Source organism: Danio rerio, chromosome 20 (genome assembly GCF_052040795.2).
Source record: "Danio rerio strain M-AB ecotype USA chromosome 20, GRCz13ab, whole genome shotgun sequence".
NCBI lineage: Eukaryota > Metazoa > Chordata > Actinopteri > Cypriniformes > Danionidae > Danio > Danio rerio.
Genome location: NC_141040.1, coordinates 54,551,519 through 54,570,916, shown reverse-complemented (window position 1 = coordinate 54,570,916; position 19,398 = coordinate 54,551,519). Strand labels below are relative to the sequence as shown.

At 38.1% G+C, this 19,398-nt stretch overlaps 2 protein-coding genes across 4 annotated transcripts in view; both read right to left on the bottom strand.

Annotated features, from left to right (window-relative positions):
- Positions 1–19,398, bottom strand: part of cpsf2 (cleavage and polyadenylation specific factor 2) — a 495,879-nt gene that overhangs the window by 117,155 nt on the left and 359,326 nt on the right. The gene's annotated exons all lie outside the window — the stretch shown is intronic.
- Positions 1–19,398, bottom strand: part of LOC147832348 (uncharacterized) — a 298,807-nt gene that overhangs the window by 80,851 nt on the left and 198,558 nt on the right. For both annotated transcript variants that reach the window (XM_087299007.1, XM_087299006.1), the window contains exon 4: positions 17,976–18,100. In XM_087299007.1, the coding sequence (XP_087155133.1) occupies positions 17,976–18,100 (125 nt within the window). The remainder of the gene's footprint in view (positions 1–17,975; positions 18,101–19,398) is intronic.

Sequence of the window (19,398 nt, the reverse complement as noted above, 5' to 3'; positions counted from 1 at the left end):
GATATGTAGCGGGTAAGAAAGAGTTCATCAGACGCTGGATTCGAGCCGAGTTCATGCTCGAACGTGTCAAAACATGATCACATGCGTCTTACGAGGTGCGCCACAGAGACTGCTAAGGGTACTGCAATATTTTACAGATATAAACCACACTATTTCTTTTTTTAATGCACTCAGTGCGATGTTCAGACCCAACTGTGTTGACCGCATCAGCTAAACTCTCCCACTCTATTTTTTTCTTTTGTTGTTAATTCCGGAGAACAAATTTGCAAATAACACCGCTTTTCTCCGGTCTACCTCCGAAAGCAGCACCTCCAATTCACATTCTGTTCAAAGTTTCTCTTTTTGCTTGATTTTGCCATTGCTTTTTCGTTGGGTTTTGCCATTAGCATAGTCATTAGCATATTCATACGGGGGAGGGGGCAGGAAGGGGTTTTGTGCTTGTGCATGTTGCGCTCAGTTTCACGTTCATTCAGATGTACAAAAGAATATGCGTGAGATTCGGCGTACGCAGTGTTTCATACATCTGAATTTTTTTCTGCGTACGCACATTTACAGCTTTGTGCGTACGCAATGTTTTAGTAAGATTTCCACGCAAGTCTTCGTACATGAGGCCCCTGATCATTTCTGGAAGCTGATTCCAGCAGCGGGGGGCGTAGTGGCTGAAGACAGATTCGCCCTGCTTTGACTGAACCCTTGGAATTTCTAGTTTATATGATCCTAAAGCTCGAGTGATCTGTTAGGTTTGTATTCAGTGAGCATATCTGTAATGTATTTAGGTCCTAGGCCATTTAGTGATTTATAGACCAGTAATAATACCTAAAATCTATTCTGAATGTAACTGGGAGCCAGTGTAGAGACCAGAGGACAGGTGTGATGTGCTCTGATTTCCTGCTTCTGGTCAGAATCCTGGCTGCAGCGTTCTAGATGAGCTGCAACTGTCTGACTGTCTTTTTAGGAAGACCAGTGAGGAGTCCATTACAGTAATCCACCCTGCTGCTGATAAAAGCATGAACAAGTTTCTCTAAATCCTCACTGGAAACGAAGCATCTGATTCTGGCAATGTTTTTTAGATGATAGTATGCTGATTTACTGACTGCTTTGACATGACTATTGAAACTCAGATCTGACTGCAGAGTCACACCAAGATTCTTGACCTTATTTTTTGTTGTTTGACCTTTAGTAACAAGGTACGCATTTACCTTGAGAACCTCCTCTCTGTTCCCAAACGCAATGACTTCAGTTTTCTCTTTGTTTAACTGAAGACAGTTTTGGCACATCCAATTGCTCATTTCATCAATGCATTGGCAGAGGGTGTCAGTGGGGCTGTATTCATTAGTCATTAGTTTAAAAACTTGTTGACCTTCTTGAAAACAACTTTTTCAATGACTTTGCCAATGAAAGGGAGATTTGAGATTGGCCTGTAATTGCTCAATAGGGTGTTATCCAGGTTGCTCTTCTTCAAGAGGGGTTTAACATTTGCAGTTTTAAGTGAGGTTGGAAAAATCCCTGAGAGAAGTGAAGCATTTACCACTTTTAGAAGATCCATTTCTAAACAGGTAAACACCGATTTGAAGAATGATGTGGGAAGCGTGTCAAGACTGCAGGTTGATGTTTTCATAACTTGCACAATCTCTTCTAAGATTTTACCGTTAATTGCCATGAAATCAGACATAATGTCTGATTTCTTAAGTTGTGGTTGAGCTTGATTGATATCGACACAACTTGACTGATTGGATGAGCTGATTGCCTTTCTGATATTATTGATCTTATCAGTGAAGAAATGAGCAAACTCATTACATTTGCTTTCAGAGAGGAACTCACTTGGAATCCGACTGGGGGGGTTTGTTAGTCTCTCTACTGTTGCAAAGAGTGTGCGAGCATTATTTAAGTTGTTGTTTATAAGGCTTGAAAAGAAAGTCTGTCTAGCAGTGTTTAGTTCCATATTAAATGCATGAAGACTGTCTTTATAGATATTATAATGGACTACTAGTTTCGTCTTTCTCCACATTTCTCCACTCAGCTTTTCTGCACTGTCTTTTCATCATTTGTACTCTCGGTGACCTTGTCCAAGATCCCTTTTGCCTGCCAGTCATCTTCTTGACTTTAACAGGAGCGGCGTCATCTATAATCTTAATTTTAAAGTTAAACAAATCAAGGAGAGAATCAACAGAATCTGCAGATATACTTGGTGCTAGCGATATGGCCTTCATAAACTGCTCACTAGTGTTCTCATTTGTCTTTTAGCAACAAAGATAGAGTCACAGGGCAGACAGAAGCCCTGCCCATCACACGAATCCGCGTCTGTTCTGAAGTGAATTTGACGTGCGAATGAAACGGGGTTTGATGCGCGAATGACGCGAGTAAACTCAAATGATCACGCGGCTATTTACACGCGAATAGCGTAATTTATCCGCGTGTTTCGCGTCTGGTGTGAACGCAGCATTACTAATGGCTCATTTCCACTCACTGGTACAGTACAGCAGGGGTTCACAAACTTTTTAGCACGCGACCCCCAAAAGGACAATGGCAGTATCTCCCACCACCCAATATCCTCTGAGGTGGTTATAAATCCAGAAACACTAATAGACCCAAGTCTATTCTTCGTTGAATTTTTTTTATGCATGTCAGTGCTGTAAATGGCCCAGAAAGTTTAAACTTTCATTCATTCATTCACTTTCTTGTCAGCTTTGTCCCTTTATTAATCCGGGGTCGCCACAGCAGAATGAACCGCAAACTTATCCAGCAAGTTTTTACGCAGCGGATGCCCTTCCAGCCGCAACCCATCTCTAGGAAACATCCACACACACTCATTCACACACACACTCATACACTACGGAAAATATTAGCTTCCCAATTCACCTGTACCGCATGTCTTTGGACTGTGGGGGAAACCGGAGCACCCTGGGGATACCCACGCGAACGCAGGGAGAACATGCAAACTCCAAACAGAAACGCCAACTGAGCCGAGGCTCGAACCAGTGACCCAGCAACCTTCTTGCTGTGATGCGACAGCACAACCTACTAGAGATGCGCGGATGGCGGTTACAGCCGCGGAATCCGTGGATAAACCGCGGATTGGGCGGATGACGTGACGAAAATAATATTTTAACTAAATTCGGGCGGGTGGTGGGCGGTTGTACTGTTTTTGTACACATAGCTGGCGCACCAACGAAAAAGCCTAGGACTGACTTCACAGAATGAGAGGAGGAATCGGATACACTAATTCTGGATGAAGTACAGAAGTCTTCATCTACAAACTTCCGTATAGACGGATCAGCAGAGGAAAATCTACTTTCCTTTTGGGAGAAACAAGGCAGTCATTCCCACGTCTACAGCACCTTGCCAAAAGAATTCTATGCATTCCAGCAACAAGTGCTGCGAGCGAGCGCTCCTTCAGTGCAGCCGGGCGCATTAGAGGCCAGGCGCTCTCGTCTGAATGTTGAAATGATGTGTCAAAATGCGTTTTCTAGGCTACAATAATAATAATAAAAATTGTACAGTACAGTGCGTTTAATTTAGGCTATTTATTTATTTTTGTCCCTGTGCACCAATTGGAGACGGAGTTCACTGCTGATATATTCTGAGAGCTTTATAGGGGTGCTTTTCATTTCTTATTCGTGTATCCTCGTTTCCTTTCCTTGCTTTCTTTCCTCGTCTTTCCACCCCTATAGGATGCGAGGGAAGCACGCAAGGAAAAGACTCAAGGACCGACCGAGAAATCGAATCAAGTGAAAAGACACGTCCTCGTATTGTTTAGCGTCACTTCAAAGCGTCAATTAATGCTGGATTTGACTTGCACGTTTGGATTAACTGCATGTCATTAAAGTCATTCTCTTTTTTCTAATAATCAATAAAGAAACATTCATTTAATAGGGAATAAAAAGGAATTAATAGGGAATTCATTTAAAAAGGAATAAGCCATTTAAATAAAGAGCTCAGTCAGCAGATGGCGGGCGGGTGCGGTTTTAAAATTTGGTCAAAAATGTTAGTGCGGATGGATGGCGGACGGATGATGAGTTTTGTGATGCGGTTGCGGATGAAATAGTAGCCCATCCGCGCATCTCTACAACCTACTGCACCACTGCTTCGCCCCCTGTGTTGAACAATATCTAATAAAATATTATGTACTCTCATCTTGACAAAAATAAAATAAATCAAATATTAGAAATGAGTTATTAAAACTATTGTGTTAAAAAAAATCTTTACATTAAACACAAATTGGGGGAAAATATACAGGGGGGGCTAATAAATTTGACCATAACTGTATAAAGGCTACTAATGAACCTCAATAAGTCCAGTCTTAAGTCAAGAATCATAATTTGAGAGGAAGAGAAGTCCTGAAGGGTTTGAAAAATGATAAGGTTTAATTGAGCACACTAAAATATGGTCAGATTGTAAACTTGTGCTGATCAATGATGAGCTTTTTCCATGACAAACACACAAAAGCTTCCCTGCGGACAGCGGGTACAATAGTTGACAGCGAGCTGTGGCCCCTGTTACCATGACAACAGCCGGTCATATGTTGTCTGCGGCGTTTGTGTTTCGGTGTGACCATTGTTCACCATTAACACCAGTGAGAAACTATACAAAACAGGTCAGTCATTCAGCAGCTGAAACCTTTTCGATAATCTATCCTACACGAGACGCTGTAAAAACACTGTTAACCGCAAAAACAAAAAGCAAAAAAAAAAAAAAAAAAAAACAAGTCAGTTGGAATACTTTTTAGAGAGAATCATTTTTGGGGAGTGAAAGCATTAGTTTTATGACAGACTGAACAAGGGAACGATGAAATTGAACAGTGGTTTAGTGAGACTACGCATGATTCCTTACTCCTTATTTGCATCTAATACACCAGTTTGTCATGAGGGCATGAATGAAATGTTCATGAGTGAAGGTGGAACTGCAGTTAAAGTCATCCAAAATTACAGGAAACTCTTCAATGAAAGCACTTCACGTAAACACCTTATCTTATTGTCTATTAAGGCAAATAACTACACTACAGATGTCCATGTAAGTGTTGTCAGTTGTGTCTTCAAAGTTAGAGAAGATCCAGAAGGGCATCCTGCTGAATTGACTCAGAAGGGCACTGTTTTTGTCAGTCGACTCACCGGTTTGACTTTCATTGACCATCATCTATTTTATTTAGATATTTAGATTAAATAAACCAGATTCACTCTAGTGAACTGCATCCATGTTAGCATGTCCCGTTCGATGTGGTAATTTCACAATAGGAATATACATAGGTTTGAAGACTCATTCTCACCACCTACAGTGCAATTCGGCTCAATATACCCATTTCCCACATATATACATGCCTATATATATATATATATATATATATATATATATATATATATAACAAGTTGGTCTTATTTTACCATGCAATTCATGATATTAACAAATCATTAAAGGGCACCTATTGTGAAAAATCTACTTTTTAAGCTGTTTGGACGGACATATGTGTAGGTATAGAGTATAGACCACGGGTGTCCAAACTTTTTGGGCCGAGGGCCAGATGCAAAACCAAAAAGTTTTCCCGGGCCAAATTTTACATACATCACACAGACATGCATATATATATATATATATATATATATATATATATATATATATATATATATATATATATATATATATACACAACAGTTCTGTCTGGTTCTTGAATCTGATTGGCTGATAGCCGTGCAATAATGCCAATAACATCATACAAAGGCCTCTTCACCCTTCACCTTTGTGTATTACTCCGCCCACATACAGCCAGCAATAAGCAGAGAGACACTCAACAGTTTGACAAATATTACTGCTGTTAGACAACATAAATATACTTTTGAGGCTTTTTGAGAATGTAGTTGTTTAGATTGCAACTATGCAGTTTATTTGTGAGAATAGTGTCTATTTTTAAATATTTACAATTTCGGAGAGAGCTCGTCGGTGGCCATTAGCCTGCCATAGTGTAGTAGACCAAAGACGGTTGACGTTTTCTATCAACAAGATGGCAACAGAACCGCATAATAAGCCCTTACGCTTGGAAGCTTATAACAGTCTCATTTTTAACTACAGCAGATCAAATCATTATTAAACTGGTAAGCACACCTGCCAACACTTCCTTTTTTCACGGGAGAAATCCCGTATCTCAGACCAGTCTCCCGCAAACATAACATTTTTTTATTTTCTTACGGAAAACTCCTGTAATTTTACTCGCCCCCCTCCTTGGTGCAGTCTGTAAACACCCACGGGTTGCCAACTTTGATACAGTGCGGTGGCCGCCCAAAACCCGCAGCATCCTATCCTGGTTCTCAACAATGTTATTCAGAAACTTCATAAACACACACACACACACACACACACACACACACACACACACACACACACACACACACACACACACACACACACACTTACATACATATATGTGTAATGTGATTTAACATCTGAAAAAAAACTTGCTTTGTTATTTGGAAATAGTATTGAATATTAAGAGTTAATAATTAATATAAAATTGTTACACATTTAAATAAGTAGTACATTTAAATAAGACATTTGTAATCATTTTTAAAGCAAACCTGCATTTAAATAATTGTCATTTAATTTTCCTTCATTTGTTTTTTATCTGCAACTTACATTTTCTGACAATTAAAATAAACATAAAAATTCAATGAAAATTATTATTATTAATATTATTGTTGTTGTTGTTATTATTTAGAATTAAACATTTTTGCTAATTATAATGCTGAGTGTCTCTGTAGAAAAAAACAAATATTCTAGGGCAGAATGCAAACTTCGAAAGATAACGCTTCTTGTGAGAATTCAGAAGTTTTGTTAAAGATTGCCAATTTTTGGAGTGAAACTAATAATGCACTTTTGTGCTCACAACATTTCTTTGGAGAACACAACAGCTTCTCACAAGAAAATGCAAATGTGTGGCAAGAAAATTATTAATATTTTTTTAAATAAGTTTTTTCAACCCAAGGGAAAGCAACAGCTTTGAGGACAAAATATAATTGTGTGAAAAAGCAAAAGATATTGTGGGAATGCAATCATTTTTCACCAGTAGACTGTGGTGAGAATGTGAAGGTTTTTCTGCTGGAAAATAGCAACAGATTATCAAATAGATGCAGAGTTTCTCAAGAAACACAAACGTTTTGCAATTCTCATTAAATCATGTTTTCCAGTCATTTTGTGTGAGAACAGTTTCAGGAGAAAGCAAAGATTTCTAAGCAAAACATACACATTTTGCTAGAAAATGCAAAGTTTCTTGATGGAATCCAAGTGTTTTGTTAAAGAGTGCCGTTTCAAGTCCAGTGTCTTGTGGAATGTAATAGTTGTGCAAGAAAACATGTTTTTAGTACAGGTTGCCATTTCCATCGTTTAATAATTATTCGGTTTTGTCCTTTATTTATCAGGAGTTGCTACAGTGGAATGAACCACCAACTATCCTGGTGTATGCTTTACATAGAAGATGCTCTTCCAGCCACAACTCAGTACTGGGAAACACCCATACATTCACACACACTCATACACTACGGCCAATTTAGTTTATTCAATTAACCCAGTGCATGTGTTTGGACTGTGGGGGGTAACCGGAGCACCCGGAGGAAACCCACGTGAACATGGGAAGAACATGCACAACTCCAAACAGAAATGCCAACTGACCAAGTCAGGACTCGAACCAGCAACCTTTTTTCTCTAAGGCGACAATTTGTCAAGGAAAAAAAAAAAAAAACTTCTGTAAGAAAAGGCAAATGTTTTCCAAACAAATAATGTGATATAATGCGACTTTTTTAAAAGGAATGTTTGTAAGAAAGTTTCTTCAGCAAAAGCTATATTTTTGTGAAAAAACGGACAAGAATTTGAACATGTTGGTCATATTTTACCATGCAATTCATGCTATTAACAAATCATTAAAGGGCACCTATGGTAAAAAAATCTACTTTTCAAGCTGTTTGGACAGACATATGTGTAGGTATAGTGTTTAGACCATCATATTGGGCTGATATAAACACACCCAGTCCTTTTTTTTCAATTTAACAACATAAAAACGGTGGACCAATTGGAGCAGTTTTGAGACCGACCGCAACTTGACGTAGGAGTGCCGTCCTCCCGCCCACCAATATTGATTGACAGATGTGCCACATCCTCAATTTGTTGTTTCACGTCTGCCATTTTCAGCTTGTGAGTCAAAGCGATGTCACTAAAGGAACACCTTTGCTCTATTTTTGGATGTAAGGCTCATTGGGCTCAACACAAGAGCATTCATCGTCTTCTTGCGAATGAGCAACAGAGACTTTACAATTAGCGGGCATTTGGGCTGAACAAGCAGTGAATGCAACGTATCGAGATTCAGGCCATGAAAAACAGCTGATCCACCGAGTCTTTAAGCACAATCTCCGAAAACACTTGATTGATCTCGGCTGGCGATCAACATTCACCTCATGATCGCTCTCATCGACGTCATTATTTGTAACTTTAGGTGGGTTTGCAGACATGTGTACTTTTCATGGCGTCTTACTTAATCTTCAGCCGTTTGCCTTTCCCGAGGTCACAGAAGCTCCCCGTCATCTTAACTAGGTGCCGCTGTAAAGTGTGAGAGCATTGCCTCGCGTGCGTATCCCTCCATTGGAAATAACGAACTTGCCTTAGTTATAGGCTCAGTCAAAATTAATCCAGTGTGCGTGGTTATTAGTCTCGGTGTTCAAGCTCGGAAGTTTAAACTAGCACACAATTGGCATAACTTTGTTTACTTGCCGAAACGCGGTGTTGAGAAGCCTTTAAGATTAATTAACCGTGACAAATTAAAGAGCGGTTAATAGTGAAAGTGGTTAATCATTACATCCCTATACACCCTCACATAAGGAATATTGATTCCTCAACAGTCGTCTCTGCTTGGTCTGTGTCCGAGTCGTACATGTACAGCTGAATGCTGGTCCTCTCCCTCATGTTGCTTCTCTTTTTGTCTGTCTGTCTGTCGCCATACTCAAAGCAGGGGAGCTCTTGGCTCCGCCCCCTTGTTAATTTGGAAAATTAAAGTCGAAATTAGATTTGATGTGAAGCAACACACACCTGAAACAACGAATAAAATAATAATAATACAAAAATTGAATTGAGTTTTGAGCTAAACCTAAACACTCAGAAGAACCAAAATATTAATATTAAATCTTAAATAAAGGGTAAACTAGATGTCCTTTAAAAGAACGTGCCCAACACCGGTTAGAACTATCGCTTTAAGTAAACAAATGCCGACAGAGTTTCTTTTATTTGTGTCTCCGCAGGTCTGTTCTCCACACAGAAGATCCTCAGTCTGTCTGACAGCGAAGTGCATTGACTTCAGGGACACGAGGAGGGAAGATCTCAGCACGAGAGCCATGCCAAAACACAACTGTGTCATCTCCACACAGAAGATGCCAAAAATAAAATATCCTCTCTTGTTGCCGGTCCAAGAATAAAGCAGGATGAGCTGACACAGTCTGAAGCCTCACCGGGTGTTTGACTGCTGCGCTTGACTCTTTATTTTCAAGGTTGATCACGCCAACTCGTGCTTTTTAGGCAAGAACAATAGCTGGAAAACACACACTCGATCGGTTCCAATTACCTGTTTTTATGTGCATTTTGTAATACTGCAGTAAAATGGAAAAGCCAAGATGTGTATAAATTTTACAATTGTGCATAAAAAAATTAGTAGATAAACCTTTATCTGACGAGAAAAAAATGTGCAAAAACTAAGATGGAAATGCATTTACAGAATAAATCCCAGCAGGCGCAGCAAAAAAATTTCTGATGACAACAACAGATGAATTGTTCATAACAAAACTAGCAGATAACAAAATCAGTATGGTTAGTTTGTATTTTGTGTACTTTAAGCTAGGTTATGTTTTAGATGACGCATGACATGGCTTATTATATGCTCCATTCAGCCCGTTTTGCTTCTGTCAGCTTTGTGTTTTTGACTGTTTGGCACCATCTTGTGTCTGAATAATGCGCAGGTTAGTGTATACTCCATCAGCTGTTTTAGTTTCTGTCAGCTTTGTGTTTTTGACTGTTTGGCACCATCTTGTGTCTGAATAATGTGCAGGTTAGTGTATACTCCATCAGCTGTTTTCGTTTCTGTCAGCGTTGCGTTTTGACTGTTTGGCGCCATCTTGTGTCTGTATATGGCATAGGTAAGTGTATACTCCATCAGCTGTTTTTGTTTCTGTCAGCGTTGCGGTTTGGCTGTTTGGCGCCATCTTGTGTCTGAATAAGGCATAGGTTAGTGTATACTCCATCAGCTGTTTTAGTTTATGTCAGCTTTGTGTTTTGGCTGTTTGGTGCCATCTTGTGTCTGAATAATGCATAGGTTAGTGTATACTCCATCAGCTGTTTTAGTTTCTGTCAGCTTTGTGTTTTGGCTGTTTGGTGCCATCTTGTGTCTGAATAATGTGCAGGTTAGTGTATACTCCATCAGCTGTTTTTGTTTCTGTCAGCTTTGTGTTTTGGCTGTTTGGTGCCATCTTGTGTCTGAATAATGCATAGGTTAGTGTATACTCCATCAGCTGTTTTCATTTCTGTCAGCTTTGTGTTTTTCACTGTTTGGCGCCATCTTGTGCCTGAATAATGTGCATGTTAGTGTATACTCCATCAGCTGTTTTCGTTTCTGTCAGCGTTGCGTTTTGACTGTTTGGCGCCATCTTGTTTCTGAATAATGCACAGGTTAGTGTATTCTCCATCAGCTGTTATAGTTTCTGTCAGCTTAGCATATTTGACTGTTTGGCGCCGTCTTTTGACTTAATAATGCGCAGGTTAGTGTATACTCCATCAGCTTATTTTGTTTCTGTCAGCTTTGTGTTTTGGCTGTTTGGCGCCATCTTGTGACTGAATAATGTGCAGGTTAGTGTATACTCCATCAGCTGTTTTAGTTTCTGTCAGCGTTGCTTTTTGATTGTTTGTCGCCATCTTGTGTCTGAATAATGCGCAAGTTAGTGTATACTCCATCAGCTGTTTTCTTTGCTGTCAGCTTTGCGTTTTTGACTGTTTGTCTCCATCTTTTCTCTGAATTATGTACAGGTTAGTGTATATTCCATCAGCTGTTTACGCTTCTGTCAGTGTTGTGTTTTTGACTCTTTGGCACCATCTTGTGACTGAATAGAGATATGTGTACAGTGAATGTTAATGTATACAGGGGCACCGATAGGGGGCGGCAGTTAGGACAATTCGAAAAGCCTGTTTTGAGCCCTTCATAGTTACTATTAGGGGCAGTTACTATCCAGGCGATTGTTTCCACAGAATAAAACTCTTCAGTCTTATACAACAGTGCTCCACTTAGTGTCAGACTGCCGATAAACCTGCCAGGCTTTATATTGCAATAACAACCTCCTGGATGTACTTTATGCCATACTAACTATCACAACCTTATTGTAAAGTGTGACTAATACTTTAAGATACCCAAGACGCAATACATTGATCAAATCAGACACTATAAGGACAGTTTCTTCTGTTTCAAATACGTGTTGTTGTTGTTGTATTAACCTTACTTTTCAAGAAAACATCCTTGAAATATATTCTTCAAAAATTGTCTCCAACATAGAGCAAATCAGTATATTATAATGAGTATATATTCAGCATATTTAATCAGTAAAAATATAACTATATATACAAATCAGTATATATAATTTCAGACGGATGACTCTACATTATAGTTGTTATGTTGAAAACTTAGCTTAGCCTTCAAATAAATAAATTACGTTAATTATATTCAGCAATTCTTGAATCAGAATATCATTTCAACACTTTGCTGTTTCACTGTATTTTTGTTTAAATGAATGCAGCCCTGATGAGAATGATAAACATGCTTTTAAAACACTATATGAGAAAACATTACAGATCCAAATAGCTCACACAACCTTGATGAGTTTCAAACAAGCGTTGGGTAAATGGTAAAAAGATGCTCTTTTCTGTATAATAAGCGTGAATGTGCTGGAATGAAAGCAGGAGTTCAGATGTCAGTGTGATTCACGTGTTTTCTCATGTTTCCCTGCGGTGTCTGACGTCTGTCTGATGAATGATCTACAGATGATGCTGTTCTTGCTCTAATCAGTCTTCTCTTGAGACACTAACGAGTTTAATTTTGACATATTCATAATGAGCATAATTTTTCTGGATGTATGGTACATTCTGCGTTGCAACAGTTTGCTACCAGTTAACCACTGCTTCTGGAATATGAAAAATCTGAAGTCTTATTTTCAAGTTTCATACTATATATAATATACATACATATATATATAAATTTTTTTATATATATATATATATATATATATATATATATATATATATATATATATATACACACACATATATATATATATACATATATATATATATATATATATATATATATATACATATATATATATATATATATATATATATATATATATATATATATATATATATATATATATATATATATATAGTATACAGAACAGCAGATTCGAATGGCACTCGCAAGAGAAATTTGAGATCTGAAAAAGCATACACATCGGCCTCTGATGGATTCACGAAAGTAAAAATGCAAAAAAAACTCCTGGCTCCTGGGATGTGTTTTGCGCTCTCCAGAAATGTATATAGGGGTAAGTTTTCAGAAACAGCCTGAGACACAAATCTTTAGCAAATGTATCGACGCAATCTCACGGCAATTCGTAACTTTTTGATTTAGTGGCTAATTCGTATGAATTCGTACATTCTAATTTGTACAATTTAGGTACGATTTGCTCAAGGCTCCAAGGTGGCCGTGTGCGCGATTGATGGCTTCTTGGAGAGTGATGTTTTTAAAGATATTATTCTAGCTAAGTTTATTTTATTTTATTTTATTGAGCATAATTATTTCACTGCATATCAGGAGACCGCGGTTATCCATTAAAGACGTGGCTGTAAACCCTCCTCAACAACCCACAAACTGACCAAGAGCGAAAAGACAATGATGCCCATTCTCGCACTCGGTCAGTTGTACAGCAGGCAATTGGGCAGCTGAAATGCCAGTGGCGCTGCCTTGATAAGAGTAGAGGGGTGCAGCTATACTGCCCCAACAAAGTGTTCCTCTAAAACATCTGTACCTCCCACAGACACAGATACTACTCCAGACAGTAAAGTGTCTCCTTAAAACTCTCTCCTCAAAGGGTGTTAGTTCAGCATCCCCTGTTCCCCCGCCTGTTTGCTCCACACTTTGACGGTGCGCCGCTGTTTTCCTCTTAACCTGCACCTTTACATCGAACCATCTTTTTTAATTTGATGGTTAGACCTCACTTCGTTAACCGCGTCAGCTAAATTCTCCTACTCATTTTTTTTTCGGTCCCACTTTATATTAAGTGTCCTTAACTACTATGTACTTACATCAAAAAATAAATACCATGCACTTACTGTGTTTATAATGTATTTGAGAACACTTGTGGTGCTTTTGAGTTGGGATAGAGGTTGGGTTATGGACAGGTTTGGTGGCATGGGTAGGGTTAAGGGTGGGTTAAGGTGTAAGGGATGGTCAACAGTGTATTTACAAATGTAGTTACAAAAGTGAATTACAGATGTAATTACATGCATGCATTTAATCAAGCATAAGTACACAATAAATACATGTATTTACACAATAAGTTTATTGTAACAAACTATTAATGCCTGTGTAAGTACATATTAGTTAAGGCCACTTAATATAAAGTGGGACCTTTTTTTCTTTTGTTAATAATTCCGGAGGACAAACTTGCAAATAACATCTCTTTTTCTTGCTAGTATGTCTTCTTGCTTGATTTTGCCATTGCTTTTTTGTTTGGTTTAGCCAAAGTGGAGTCATTACTGTATTTATACGAGGGAGGAGGGAGGGAGGAGTTTTGTGCTCGTGCATGTGCGCTCAGTTTCACGTTCATTCAGATGTACAAAGAGAATATGCGTGGGATTCCACATACGCAGTGTTTCATACATCTGAATTTTTTAATGCGTACGCCCATTTACAGCTTTGTCCGTACGCAATGTTTTACAATTAATTCAATGCAAGTCTATGTACATGAGGCCCCTGGTGTGGTCTACATAAACAGCAACTAAATGTAACACACACATGCACACACACAACTGATTTCAGCTGCGCTCTACAAACAACATAAAAAAGCGCAAGTCTGATTCACACAAATATTGGATGAAATCATAAAATTTTAATAAGCTTTTGGCCATGAATACAGAGTCTGCGGCTTGCATCACTGCCGAGCGCACATTCTGGAATTGATTCGCTTTTATTATTGCTTCCTAATGAAACTTTTAGCTGTTGTGTTGGGGGTCTCTGATGTTGTCTGGATAGGGGCTGGAAAACAGTGAGGGATGAGTCACGCATTCTGAAGGTTTGGATGGATGAATACACTCTTTGTATCACACACACACACTTGCTCTCTCTTCATGATCTCTCTGTCTGACTCACACAAAACCTTGAGTCTATTTAGTTTCTTTTGCTCTGAGGCATTCAGCTCATTTCGCTCTTTGTCTGCTTCTGAATATTCATAAAGACAAGATGGTAGCATCATCTGCATAGTACATCTTTAAAACAATTTCATCCCACTTCATATAACAGCCAACAAAGCCACCGCACAAGTTGTTCAGCAAAGAGCAAAGAGTGGGCGATTTCATCTTTTCCATTTTAATTTTTAATTGGCACAAACAAAAGCTGAACGCACAAATCCGATGTACCGTTAAAATGAAAATGAATAAATAATAAATGAAGAAAAGTATGGCGGCACAGAGCCCTTACAGCAAGAAGGTTGCTGGTTCGAGTCCCGAGTGGGTCAATTGGCATTTCTCTGTGGACTTAGCATGTTCTCCCCGTGTTAGTGTGGGTTTCCTCCGGGTGCTCCGGTTTCCCCCACAGTCCAAACACATGTGCTATAAGCGAATTGGGTTAACTAAAGTGTCCGTAGTGTATGTGTGTGAATAAGTGCATGGGTATTTTCCAGAGCTGGGTTGCGGCTAAAAGCACATCTGCTGCGTAAAACATATGTTGGAGTAGTTGGCAGTTCATTCCGCTGTGGCAACCCCCAATAAATAAGGCACTAAGCCGAAGAAAAATGTGCAAAAAATGTGCATTTTCTATCAGGCTCCTCTGATTAGGTTCAGAGGTTTAATTTTATATGTAATGAAAAGATTATTAGCTGGTAAATAAAATACCTTATTTTCAAAAATGTCACTTTGGACAATTCTTTGGTTTTTAACAAGGTAAAATGAATGACAGCCAAGGTAAAGGCTGTCATTCATTCATTCTCACCATACTCAAGGTCGTGGTCTCTTGTTTATCCTCATAGCATCCACATCAGATAAAAGAACGGCAACTTAACTCTGTCTTTCAAGAAGAGCAGTTGCTGTTTAATGTATAGTATAATATTTACCATATTAATATGCTAGTTCACTTGACACAAAACATGAAAATTAGACAAAACATTATTCTGAGCCTTAATAGTTGAATAATTCCTTAATTAAAGGTAAAGCTGATAAAAATGAAAACAGCTGATGGAGTATACACTAACCTGCGCATTATTCAGTCATAAGATGGCACCAAACAGTCAAAAGGCAAAGATGACAGAAGCAAAAACAGCTGATGGAGTATACACTAACCTGCATATTATTCAAACACAACATGGCACCAAAAAAGTTAAACACAAAGCTAACAGAAAAGAAATAAGCAATTCGGAGCATATACCAACCAACGTTTTATTTATTCACAAGATGGCACCAAACAGTCAAAATGCAAAGCTGACAGAAGCGAAAAGAGCTGATGGAGTATACACTAACCTGCACATTATTCAGTCACAAAATGGCACCAAACAGCCAAAACACAAAGCTGACAGAAACGAAAACAACCGATTGAGTATACACTAACCTGTGCAATATTCAGTCACAAAATGGCACCAAACAGTCAAAACAAAAGCTGACAGAAAAGAAAACAGCTGATGGAGTATACACTAACCTGCACATTATTCAGTCACAAGATGGCGCCAAAAAACCAAAACGCAACGCTGACAGAAACTAAAACAGCTGATGGAGTATACACTAACCTGCGCATTATTCAGACACAAGATGGCGCCAAACAGTCAAAAACACAAAGCTGACAAAGACGAAAACAGCTGATGGAGTATACACTAACCTGCGCATTAATTCGTCACAAGATGGAACCAAACAGAAAAAATGCAAAGCTGACAGAAACTAAAACAGCTGATGGAGTATACACTAACCTGCACATTATTCAGACTCAAGATGGCGCCAAACAGTCAAAGGCACAAAGCCGACAGAAACAAAAACAGAAACGAAACAAGCAATTTGGAGCATACACTAACCAACATATTATTCATTCACAAGATGGCGCCAAACAGTCAAAATGATGGCCGTGGCAGAAAAGCAAACGGATTTGAACATATTCACTGACGGTCAAGTTGATCAGAAGATCCTGTGTTATCAGCAGTTGTTATCTAGAAATAACATACATTGAAATGTCAGAACTGACCAATCAGAACCCAGTAGTCCTGACAGCCATGTAATAAGCTAACACTCAGTCTGCCGCTAATCCTCAGCTAATATTAACCAGATGACACAATCACAAACACTGGCGCTGGCTGAGAGAGAGAACAAATATTGTTTACAGACCCACTGGCCAAATAACAGCAAAAACATGCTGTTTTTCCCCAAATACACTCGTGTGCAGTGTGTTTGAGAAGCTCTGAAGCTTTGTCTTTCATTTCTGCGGTTTACATCCCTTCTATACCACACACAGGAGAGAGCTGATGGTCTCAAACACATAAGCATTTGACCTTCGACCTCAACCAGAGAAAACCTGACTGACTGCTGAGTGACTGATAGATTTCTGAGGTCTGACATGCTGAAAATCTACTACATAACACACACACACACACACACACACACACACACACACACACACACACACACACACACTTGCACAGTGATTTTTTATTTTTTATTTTTAAATATTTTCTGAATGGTGTTTAACAGAGCAAGGAAATTTTTCACAGTATTTCCTATATTTTTCCTCTGGAGAATATCTGATTTGTTTTATTTTGGCTAGAATAAAAGCAGTTTGTAATTTTTTTATACAATTTAAGGTCAATATTATATTTGTTTTGGACTGTCTACAGAACAAGCCATCATCATACAATGACTTGCCTAATTAACCTAGTTAAGCCTTTGAATTTCACTTAAAGCTGAATACTAGTATATAAAATAACATCTAGTCAAATATTATTTACTGCCATCATGGCAAAGATAAAATAAATCAGTTATTAGACATGAGTTATTCAAATTTGTATATTTGGAAATGTGTTTAAAAAAAATGATGCTTGCGTTAAAAATTGGGGAAAAATATTCAGGAGGGCAAATAATTCTGACTTCGGTGACTCATCCCTCACTTACATTTTCAAAATACTCAATTGTGTGTGATTTATGAGCTTTTTTCCACATAGGGACCAATGAAGTTAAAATTACTGGTACTGCTATACTTGTGGGGACATTTGGTACCCACAGCGTAAGAAAAACAAGGTAGACGTACACACACACAAACATATTTATATATTTAATTTTTTTTTACATTATTTATTATTGTGACTTATCACAGTAATTCATTCGATCATTTTCCTTTGGCTTAACCCCTTTATTTATTAGGGGTTGCCACAGCAGAATGAACCGTTGATTTATCCAGTACATGTTTTACACAGTGAATGCCTTTCCAGCCGCAACCCAGTACTGGGAAACATCCATACACGTTTAATAATGCCAACTGACCCAAAGTGGAATCAAACCAGCGAACTTCTTGCTTTGAGATGACTAACCAGAGTCAACGTGCCTCCCTAATCACAGTTATTCATTCATTCATTCATTCATTCATTCATTCATTCATTCATTCATTTTCTTTCCAAAATTTGGGATTAATAAACAAATGAAAACATAATTAAATAAATAATTGATCTCACCATGTGATTTGTCATCATGCAGTAATCTTCAAGACCCGAGGTGTCCGACCTGAAAGCCTCGTTTGCAGCTCCACCCCCAATCTCGTTGATTGCCGGCTGCAGCCGTGGTTCAAGTCGATTGCACACTATAAAAAAATGTTTTTTTTTTATTATATTATTAATAAACATAAAATAACGACTGTTAAATTACAAAAATTTAACGTAAATTAACAGACATTAGATTACAGAAATTTCCTTAAATTTAAATTTCTGGTAAAAAAAATCTGTAATTCAACCTGTTATTTTACAGTAAATTTCTGTAATTTATTTTACGTTATTTTACTTTTTTTATGGCACCCCAGCTGCCATGCAAGAATTTACTTTCATAGGCAAACTATCCCTTTAACAAATTAAATATGCACATATTTGCAAAACTGTACAATAAGCTATTTTTATAACTTATTAGTAAGTAAGTAAGTAAAGTTTATTTATAAAGCACATTTACTTCAGTTTGGCACTGACCAAAGTGCTGAACAAAACCATAGCACAAAAAAAGAGTAAAAAGATAAAAGAGTAAAAGATAACAATAAAAGTAATAATAGGAATAAAAGTATTACAGCAACAACCACAATAAAGATTAAAAGCCTGGGAATGCAATAGAATAAAAATGTGTCTTAAGTCTGGACTTAAAAATAGAGAGAGAAGAAGCACTTGTAATATCCGGTGGTAGCTGGTTCCACAAACGAGGAGCAGCGACTGCAAAGGCTCTATCCCCTTTCAGTTTAAGTCGTGACCGAGGAACTTGAAGTAAAATTTTATTTGAGGACCTAAGAGACCGAGGAGTTGACTGTAAGTTAATAACTTCTGATATATAGGAAGGTGCTTGCCCATTCAGTGCTTTAAAAACAATAAGTAAAATCTTGAACTGAATTCTAAAATTAACAGGAAGCCAATGAAGGGATGCTAAAACTGGTGAGATATGAGCATGTTTTTTGGTGCCTGTTAAAAGTCTAGCTGCCGCATTTTGAACCAACTGCAACCGTGCCAATGAGGATTGGGGGAGACCAACATATAGAGAATTGCAATAGTCTAGGCGGGACGTGATAAAAGCATGTATGACCTTTTCCAGATCTTGAAAGGAAAGAATGGATTTGAGTCTGGAGATGATCCTCAGCTGATAATAACTATTCTTAACCACTGAGCTAATTTGTTTTTCTAGACAAAGCTCAGAATCAAAGATAACACCTAGATTTTTTACTTGCGATTTAACATACGGTGCAAGACTTCCCAAGCCCCCAATATACGACATTCTTGTTTTTGAGGGGCCGAAGAGAATAACTTCAGTTTTGTCATTATTAAGTTGAAGGAAGTTTTTTGCCATCCAACATTTAATATCCTCAAGACAATTAATTAGAGACTGCAGGGAGTTCTGAGATTTTAAAGG